This window comes from Ananas comosus, linkage group 11, assembly GCF_001540865.1.
Source record: "Ananas comosus cultivar F153 linkage group 11, ASM154086v1, whole genome shotgun sequence".
Classification (NCBI taxonomy): domain Eukaryota; kingdom Viridiplantae; phylum Streptophyta; class Magnoliopsida; order Poales; family Bromeliaceae; genus Ananas; species Ananas comosus.
In genome coordinates, this window is record NC_033631.1 from 1,794,940 (window position 1) to 1,805,893 (window position 10,954).

The following is a 10,954-nucleotide window of genomic DNA, read 5'->3' on the forward strand; positions in this document are numbered from 1 at the left end:
TAGATAGTGTAGACTATAACTGTATTTTGGACAGTATGACAGTATTATCATGAATTGTTTGATCATCGCATTTGACCACAGTCTGCATGTTATATTGAGTTTGACAATAATACTATACTCAGTTGGGGTAACGGCCCGTGAGTGCCACTCTGGAGGTTGGGTTATGAGATATTATTATGGCATTGGGCAAACAATAGTTTGCGTGGTAGCAGGCCATTATAGGTGGGTGCTGGACATAAGGCGGCACAGGCTAGACCTGACTGTTGAGTCGGTCACTATGATTGGGCATTATTGCAGTATTTTATTTAGTCTCTAATTGATGCATGCAAAACATAATTTATAATTTCAGCATATTGTAGAGGCATGATAGTTGCAGTTTGTTTCAGCAATTATTCATATTAGTACTTGTTCCTTCATATTGCTAAGTTATTTACTATTTTTGCCTGTTATGGACCTAGTGGTGTAGACCGTCGGCGTTGACGATCGTACCCACTGAAAACTATTAATTATAGTTCTCTACCCTCTTATTTATTATATTATTTTAGAGCCTTCAGCACTAGCGACTGATCGAGATAAGGGGATTGCAGATAGTTAGCATCTCCTTTCTTGTGTGTGTAGTTGGACCACCTATCAGTGAGCAGCCTGTACAGTATTCGATATTTGGAGTGATTAGAGATGTTGTACCATTTTGAGGACTAGTGCGGTAATGATTGTATATCGTTACAGTATTGCTATAGTACATAGTTTTATTTTTCTCTAATATCTATTATATTATTGTTAGATTTTAGTTAATTTTGTTGAACATGTTTTATTGATACTTCGTAAGTATAAGGTACATTCTTATGCATGCGGCGGGTCTGTTGACGTAATCCGGACTTCCGCTGAAATCCGAAGCGTGACACAAACGCTTAGTACTATCAATAGTATAGTAGCATAATTCTCTCTCTCTCTTTATATATATATATATATTTTTGATTTTTTAAATTATATGTATATATTTTTAAAAACTTTCTTCTTCTTTTTCTTCTTCTTCTTCTCCCTCAGCACCTTTATTTTTTTTATTTTTTATTTTTTGTTCTAGTCCCTCACAATGTAATTCATAGATGTGGATGTGCTGGGTGTGGACACGTTTCTCCTCTCAATAAAAATTTATAGAGCTCCAAGCCCAATTCTTGATGATTGCATTTAGATTTCTTTAAATCTATAGTGATCTCGAGAAATTCATGAGGGTGGCATGGGATTGTGATCCGGAATTCTAAATTTTCTGGGATCCTGTTGGATGGGGATGCATAGATTCTGTAGAGAGAGAGAAAGACGAAAAGAGCGAGAAAGAGAGAAGCTGCGCGATTTGCCCTCTTAGATTTTTTTTTTTTTTTTTTTTAATGGCCAAGGTTGGGCCTCTCTTGGGTTGTGCTACTTTAGACAGGCCCAACAATTGATACTTTGATTTCAAAGTTTGAACGCATCGTTTATTTTTACTGGTTCAGTTAGTATATTTTCTGTAATTTACACAATTAGAAATTTACTAAAGTAAGCACTTAACTTAAACTTTGAATTCAAAGTGCTATTATCTGATTCAAATCAAGCAAATTGAAAGATTAGATAGTTAAATCAAAATTTGAAAGGTCGGGTACTCAGTTCAAAATAATCCATAATTCAAATAAGTTTTATACGTTTTTATCTATATTGTAAATATATATTTTTTTTTTACGTTGTCTTCAACTGCATGCATTATTATCTACATTGTGTTTTTAATCACATCGAATCAAACGACCCATAATATATACCAACAGAGTACAAATACATATAGGAAAAGCAACAAACCAAACGGCCCCTAATACCAGCAAATTACAAATACATGTAGCAAGCACCAAACTAAAAGCAGAAATACATCTCGTACATGGCAAGCCAAAACGAGCATAACACAACTAAAAGGATTTGGCATATATCGACTCTAAAATCCTTTTACGTACTCTAAAAGGTTGACTTGGTAGTGAACACTAGTGGAAAATAGGTTTTAACACATCACAACGCAAGACAAAGGCATATTATTTTTGAACGAAATACACACATCACCATGCAAGATACGAAACACAACGAAAATCAGCTGAAGGATGGGAATAGATGTCTTCCTTTCCTCAGCATGAATCACGCTGCCTTTCCCACGACTTCCTGATCACTACAAAAAATAAAAGTTTAGGGTTCGTTGGGAAGAGTTTCAGGTCAAGTAAATACGTTTCGAGAGTTGTTTGGTACCAGCTTTTTTTCTTGTCCTTGTCCTTGGGCTTGCTCTTAACCGGAGTTTTGTCGTTATTATTTTTTTTGTTCTCTGGGTTTGTTGCCCCTTTCCTATAGCCAAATTCATCAGCTTAATAAATAAAACAGTAACATGCTACTTTCTTCTCAAAAAATAAAATTACAAAAATAAAAGCTTGTATGTACTCAGGTTAATTTGCTCAAAGGAGGGGAAAAATAGCCTAGAGTACCAAAAATAAGAATATATATCTATACCACTTATAAAAGCCTATAGTTATTATTATTGGTGTCCATGGTCTCTTATATATTCAATCACAACTCTATCTCACACACAGCTCAAAATTACCAAACGATGTAAGGCTTGTCTCGGTAGTCTTAACATTCCAACCCTGACTTAATTCGTCATTCCCATCTTGACAGGTGAAATTCATGTTACACTTTCGGTTAGTGATTGACTCTGATACTAAATATAATGATCCGGTTTGCTAGCAATAATAACTTGTAGGGTCTAAACCACCGGCCAAAAATACTTAAGCCTAATTATTATTACTAGTGTTCATAGTCTCTTATATATCTAATTACAATTCCATTTTTATCAAATTTGGCACTATTGGGGTATTACATCCGATCCTCAAACTTTGAGGTGTTACTATATATACACTAGTTCTCAAGTTTATTTGATGTAATTTTCAACTCAAACTTTTTAAATTATTACAATTAAGTTCTACAGTTATTGAACGGATACTAATATTATAGAAATGTGGCTTCTTAACAATCATCATATCATAGATTACAAAGCTGCCATGCACATCACTCCTACAATAGCTAGATATCAGCATGCAACTAGCTAAATTGGACTGTAGGGCTTAATTGAAAGAACTTTGACAGTTAGAGATAGAAACCACAATAAATTAAGGGTGTGTTTGGTTCGGATTATCCTGCTAGGATTACAAGTAATTCTGTCAGAACTACTGTATTTGGTTCATCCAGTCTATAATTTGGTTGACAGTACAGCATTACAAATGATAGTATTACTCTGAAAATTTATCAAGCAAGGGGCAGGTATCTTGTATTACTGATGGTGGATTATCTTGTATGTTATATAAAATTACAACTTGATTCCTCCAACTCCCCAAAAACTTTAATACATCATTTTAAAAATTTTAATTTTAATTTTTGAATTTTTGAATTTTAAATTTTTAATTTATATTTTAAATTCTAAAATTTAATTTTAGATCTTAAATTATAAATTATAACTATAATTTTATATTTTAAATTTCAAATTTAAATTTAAATTTAAAATTTTTTAAACTTTTACATTTATATTTTAAAATAAAAATATTAAATTTCATATTTTCTTTACATTTTAAATTTTAAATTTAAATTCAAATTTTAAATTATTTTAAAATAAATTTTAGTATAAAATTATTATTTGTAGACAATAAAAGAATTTTCTCAAATATGACCAAAGGGCAATTTTGAACTAGACTTATACTTTATTATTAGGGTTATCGAATTTTATAAAATAAATCAAACATAGTAATTCTATATACACTGTAATTCAGCATTACTTTATTGTATTAAACCAAATAAGGTGATGTAACGTCAGTAGTAATCTAATTCAGAAATCTCATATATCTAGTTATATATGTCGAAGAAATTTGTAATGCTATATAACGGAAACCTAACGTGTCGTAAAGGGTAAACTTCAAATTGCCCCATGTTATGTGACACCCCAATAATCCCACATTGGATGGGAATGAGGTTGTCATTAGGTTTACAAGAGACTCAGACAGTAGTAATAATAACTGGGCTTAAGCATTTTAGGCTGTTGGCTGGACTTAACGAGTTATTATTGCTAGTGGGTTAGGTCGTTACATTTGGTATCAGAGCCGATTCACCAGCTGGACATGTGGGGCGAGTCTCGGCTGAGCCAGGGTCAGGATGACAGGCTAGCGAGACGAGTCTCACATCGCCTGGTGATCTTGGACTGTGTGTGTGATTGGACTGACGAGGACGTCAGGGCCTTAACGGGGAGAGTCTGTGACATCCCAATAATCCCACATCGGATGGGAATGGGATTGTCATTGGATTTATAAGAGATTTAGATACTAGTAATAATAACCGGGCTTAAGCATTTTGGGCTGTTGGTTGGGCCCAACGAGTTATTATTGCCAGTGGGCTGGGTCTTTACATGTGATTCAGCTTATATTCGCTTTGTCGCTCCGTGTCTAAAAAATTGCATTTTGCCCCCTATGGTTTAATTTTTATTTCAACAAAAAATCTATGCAAATTGGGTGGAAAGTAAAAATTTTTAAAAAATCATAGGGTGACAAAATGAAAATGTGTTAAATCATAAATCATAGCAGGGTAAGGTGCAACTTTTTAAACCACAAGATAGCAAAGTATAACTTTTGACGAGACGGCAAATTAAAAATGAGCTAAACTACACAAGGACAATTTAATATTTATCTACTACAATTAAAGTTTGAGGAATAAAATTAAAGTGTCACGTGCCTCAAACTTCTGGAACCAAAGATGCAATTTGGCCGATATGTTATGAAAGCTTGTGGATGCCACCTACAGATGTCAACGGATCGGATTCGGGGCGGATTTTTAAAAACCCGAACCCGAACCCGACTCCAAACCCGAGACCCGAATCCGAACCCGACGGATTTTAAAAATCCATATCCAAACAAGAACCCGACCAAAAATCCGAAACCCAAACACCCGAGCCAGAAAATTTGAACCCGAAACAATTATTTTTTTTTCAATATTTCAAAATATATTATATTAAATCTAAATTTTTAAAATACAAATTCAAATATAACATCAAATTTATATATATATATATATATATATATATATATATATATATATATATAATACAAAATAAATTTGGGTTCGGGTTCGGGTCGGGTACAATCAAAGTCCATTTCCGAATTCATATCTGTCGGGTTTCTATTTTTTATATCTATATCCGAATCCATATGCATATCCATTGGATATATCCGTTTTATTCGGATTCGGGTTCGGATAAAATTTCGGATATCCATACCCATTGACATCCCTAACGCATTACTTGCAGACACATATTTACAAATATACCCATGATATCATATTATATTATCTCCATAACAAAATATCAATTAAGGGCCTTCCCATGGTGAGATATTCTAATCACCATTCAAAGGGGCTTTAAATTCAAGCGTCGCCTGTTCATACTAAACGAAACGCAATAGAGAGTAGACCATTTCACCATGGGTAGGATCCTCATAAAATTTTTGTTACTTACATAGGAGCAACAGCTGGTGGATCCCGTTGACGTTTTGCAGGAGCATAACCTGATGCTGTTCATCATAACTAGTTAGCGCAGAGAAATGAACAAAGCTTGAATGGGATCGATGCTCCCCAGTGAGGGCTGGTGCGAGCCTTTAGATATTCCAATGACACTGTGTTATATATATATAGGTATAATTTATGAACTGCACCTTATATTTTATGATCAATCACTTCAAAACTAAAACCAAATTCGAGTTATAAGGGTGTAGATATAAATAAGTGATTATAATTATAATTTTTACGACCGTTGTGATCTGGACATCAAGTATGCATGGCCAGAAATCAACGACACGCAGAAAAGAGCATTGCTTGATTAATTAGAAATAGGCATGATATATGTTTTTGATTGTTATAAAACACAACTAATAGTGTAATTTTGATCATTAAACCTTTGTTGTAGGAGTTTAATTATTGAAAACTTGTCTAAAACCAATGTACTGGATAAAGTAGAAGATCCAAATTAACAGTAATAGGTTAAAAAAGAACCATGCATTGGCATCGTAAATTAATTTAATCGATCGCTATCATAATACAGCGAAGAAAGGAGAGGAGAAGAAGCAAGAGAAGCGAGCGTAACTGTTGTCTTTAGGACAAGAAGTCGGGACCGCCGGACGACCATGACCTGAGGCAATTTAGCATAAGCAGTTAACCCAAAGACATGAACAAAACTTTAATGGGGCGGTCCCCTATGATCGAGAGCTGGTGCCAGCTATCAGAATAAACTTTTGTTAAGAAAAAAATTTGCAAAAAACTGTAATCTAATGGCATTGGTACACAGTAAGTTCTTATGAACAACACATAATATTTAAACGGTGATCTAGGGTGATCTAAAGGGTGTATACATAAAAAATGGTAATTATAAATCTTATACGAGCATTATCTCGCACATCAATTATTGCCCAAAGTTAACAAGCACGGATGTTTTAACTTTCATGTCATTTTCATATCGAATACATATTGGATATTGATATGCGCCCGATATGTGATGATACAGGATTGAACCAATATCTGGTATTTTTAAACAATAGAAAAATATCGGATATGGCTCGAATACACGGGATACGGCTGGCTTTTTTTTTATGTGGTAAAAAATAATCGAAACTCAAAACTTTTGAAAAGCTCACATACTAACAGTTTGGAAATGAGAAAAATTAAGAATGAGAGAAATGCCGCCTTTCTTCAATTTGCCATTTTTTCTATCTTTTTGCTTTTGTATGGTGAAAGTCGCTCTCTCTCACTCTATCTCCACACACTATTAATTTATAATTTAGTCCTTTACTGTTTACTTTTACTTTCTTTTATCTAACTTGCCAACTTAGTTTTAATCAATAAGTGCCACATAGAGAGAATGATTTTTGTTTTCTATTTTCTATTGAAATGTTAGCATATTGTTTAATTTTTTATTATTGTTTTCTATAATAAAACCCAATAATTAACTCATGCGATTGTGTTTGAATTATTATTTCATATGGTTGTGTTTTATTATTATTTTTTTTTTAACAAATTAATCTAGAACAATTGTATAAGCTTAATGTATATCAGATCATTACATATAATTTACATATAACTAAATATATTTGGAATAATAATTTATTCAATATATCCTACGTATCGTATTCTAGAGTTTTTAAGGAATTGCCTACATATTACTGTATCCCGTGTGGTGTATCCGAATCCCTGTATCCATAACTGTGTAACATATTCAACGGCATATTAAAAAAGAGAATTGTTTGATTAACTAGAAATAGGTGTTGTGTTTTGATTGTTATAGAACACATCTAATAATTTAATTAACTTTGATTATTAAACCTCTGTTGTAGGAATTTAATTATTGAAAAATTATCTAAAGCTAGTGTAACGGAAGGGATATATGCGTAAAGTAGAATATCCAAATGAACAGTAATAGGTTAAAAAGAACCCTGCGTTGGCGGCGCAGTACGATGATTTTGATGACCATTTGGTTCTCCCTGCTTTGGTCTTTTTGGATCTGTGAGACAAGGACCAGCATGTGTTGTTAGGGTTACTGTTATTTCATGCATGCATGCACGCAGTAATTTTGAGAGAGAGAGAGAGAGAGAGAGAGACCAGAAGCTCTTCCTTTAACCGGGGGTTCTTTTTTATTGCTTGCTGTAGTCACGCCTCGCTGTTGTTCTTGCGGTGGATTCGAATCATATTTTGCAAGACCACAACCTGGTGCTGTTCATCATAACTAGTTAGCGCAAAGACATGAACAAAGCTTGAATGGGATCGATGCTCCCCAGTGAGGGCTGGTGCGAGCCTAGCTTTAGATATTCCAATGACACTGTTATATATATATAGGTATAATTTATGTACTGCACCGTATATTTTATGATCAATCACTTCAAAACTAAAACCAAATTCGAGTTATAAGGGTGTAGATATAAATAAGTGATTATAATTATAATTTTTACGACCGTTGTGATCTGGACATCAAGTATGCATGGCCAAAAATCAACGACACGCAGAAAAGAGCATTGCTTGATTAATTAGAAATAGGCATGATATATGTTTTTGATTGTTATAAAACACATCTAATAATGTATTTTTGACTATTAAACATCTGATGTAGGAATTTAATTATTGAAAACTTGTCTAAAACTAATGCACTGGATAAAGTAGAAGGTTAAAAAAGAACCATGCATTGGCATCCTAAATTAATTTAATCGATCGCTATCATAATACAGCGAAGAAAGGGGAGGAGAAGAAGCAAGAGCAGCGATCGTAACCGTTGTCGGGAGGAGGAGAAGAAGTCCGGACGGCCCGACGACCACGATGTGATTGACGTTCATGGTCTGGTCCTGATGCAATTTAGCATAACCAGTTAACCGAAAGAGATGAACGAAAGTTTAATGAGAGCTGGTGCGAGCTATTAGAATAAACTTTTGTTAAAAAAAAAAAAATTGCAAAAAACTGTAATCTAATGGCATTGGTGCACAGTAAGTTCTTATGAACTACGCCTAATATTTAAAAGGTGATCTAAGGGTGATATGAAGGGTGTATATATAAAAAAGGCTTAATTTTATATAGATTCCTTCAAACATCATGAATGACAAATATACTTTTATAAAATTCAACTTTTATATATTATCCCTACAAAAGTTCTAATATTTTCAAATATATCCCTCTGATTTGTTACTGTTAGAGAACCGTTTATATTTTCAATTTTGCCATCACAAATATGTCCCTTCAAAAATCATAACAGTATAATATAAGAGGGATAAAAATATCAAAAACTAATCAAGATTAAGTATTTAATCTATGGTTAAGTAATTTTTTCTAACGGATTCTAACGATATAGATATATTTGAAAATATCAGGACTTTGTAAGGACGAACATATGAAAATTAAACTTTGTAGGGATATATTTGTCATTCAATATGATTGTAGGGATTTGTATGAAATTAACCCTATAAAAAAATTATAATTATAAATTTTATACAACCATTATTTTGGACATCAATTATTGCCAAAAGTCAACAAGCACGAATAATTCAAATTCAAATACATATTAGATATTGATATGCGCCCGATATGTGATGATACGGGATTGAACCAATATCTGGCATTTTTAAACAATAGAAAAATATCAGATATGGCTCGATACACGGGATACGGCTGGCTTTTTTTTATTCTAGTAAAAAATAATCGAAACTCAAAATTTTTGAAAAGCTCACATACTAACTGTAGTACCCTTGTTTATTTATTTATTTTTTTAAATTTTTTTNCACAGGTTCCGGCTGCTGCGCCTTCCGCGGATCAGGATCGAGGCAAGGGCGTCACGAGTTAGAGCCCTACCCGTCGTGCTGAGCTAGAGGTGCCCCTACTGCAAGTAGATGTTTTGTTTCGAGTTTCTGTACATAGTAGACTTAACTCGCCAGTGCGAGTAGCTCTGTATTTTGGATTTGGACTAGGTATATGAAACTCAGTTTGTTTATCTTCTGTTTTTTTAGCAGCTCTCTACTACTGTTCGTAGTAGCGTTTGATTTACAGGTACAGCTGTCGCTTCGTATTCAGAGAAAATTTCTTTGTATACGGCGGATTTGTCGGCGTGCTCGGGGAACTAGACATCCGGGGCGTGACACTAACCGATTGGAAATAAGAAAAATTAAGAGTGAGAAAAATACCAGCATTTCTTCAATTTGTTATTTTTTCTATCTTTTTGCTCTTGTATAGTGAAAGTCGCTCTCTCTCACTCTATCTCCACACACTATTAATTTATAATTTAGTCCTTTAGGCCCCGTTTGGTACGGGAAAGCAAGAATAATGAAAGTTATTTCCGCTATTCCGCCAAACGGGATGAAATTTGACCGGAATATTTTATCCCGGTCAAACCTTGCTATTTTCGATTATTCTGGAATAGCAAGGGATTTGCTATTCCACCAAAATAATGGAATAGCGCTATTCTAATGCTTAATTTCATACTTAATTATAATTATAATTGAATTAAAATTAAATTATATAAATATAATATGTTATATAGAACTAGGCTGGAATATTATCAATAGTACCAAACTGTTGGTGCTATTAGTTTTTTAGCCCTGGGATTGAAAAATATGCAGTTAGGATGATATGGGCCCTCTAGAGTTAAGTGGGTGGTTGGTTCAATAGTATAATCTATCGGGTAAAAATAATCAAAGTGTTAAATCTAACGGTAGAAAACTCGAAAATATCAAATCCTTGGTGCTGTCGATAGTATCTCAGCCGGACTCATATTATATATTATAATATATTATTTTTATTTTAAAATTATGAATTGTACTATGCTAATACATATTATTTATATTTAAATATTATAATAATTTTTTTTATTAAATTTAATTTTAAGTAGAATTTTTAAAAAATTTATAAATTTATTATAATAAATTATTTTTATTAATTGTTCCCACCCCTATTCTTATTTTAAAATTTTAAATTTTAAAATATAAATTTAAAAATTTAAATTCAAATATAATAAGAGGATAAATCATTACTTTTTATTTATAAAACTCACTATCCTTCTTATTCCATCTTATCTAACCAAACACTATTTGTTTTATTTCCAAGAATAACCAAATTTTCATCCAAACACAAAATTGATCTAATCCCCGCTTATATCTCAATTTATATCTATCCCTGGAATAGCCACTTTTTACATATCCCCGAACCAAATGATACCTAAATGAATTAGATTGGATATATAAATTTATAAAATCTTACTCATTAAATTTTGATCTAATAGTTGAAATTTTATATATAAATAAGTCTTTTTATAATTGAGCTGGACTTTATATTTTTTTACTAAAAATCAAATAATAAAAATATATATTACATATATAATTATTTATTTATATATATA

The 10,954-nt window shown here is 32.6% G+C and overlaps 1 protein-coding gene across 6 annotated transcripts in view; it reads right to left on the reverse strand.

Moving 5' to 3' along the window:
- The window catches only part of LOC109717441 (pollen-specific leucine-rich repeat extensin-like protein 1), a 10,224-nt gene continuing 1,032 nt past the window's right edge, over positions 1,763–10,954 (reverse strand). Inside the window, exons 3-9 of one of the 6 annotated variants that reach the window (XM_020243233.1) lie at positions 8,346–8,417; positions 7,684–7,788; positions 7,517–7,585; positions 6,176–6,220; positions 5,552–5,606; positions 2,257–2,349; positions 1,763–2,172 (exon numbers count right to left, since the gene is read on the reverse strand). In XM_020243233.1, coding sequence (XP_020098822.1) covers positions 2,139–2,172; positions 2,257–2,349; positions 5,552–5,606; positions 6,176–6,220; positions 7,517–7,585; positions 7,684–7,788; positions 8,346–8,417 — 473 coding nt within the window. In that variant the 3' untranslated portion in view covers positions 1,763–2,138. Of the gene's footprint in view, positions 2,180–2,256; positions 2,350–5,551; positions 5,709–6,175; positions 6,221–7,516; positions 7,586–7,683; positions 7,795–8,345; positions 8,418–10,954 lie in introns of those variants that run through there. The other 5 variants (XM_020243231.1, XM_020243232.1, XM_020243234.1 and 2 more) reach the window with 5 other exon arrangements.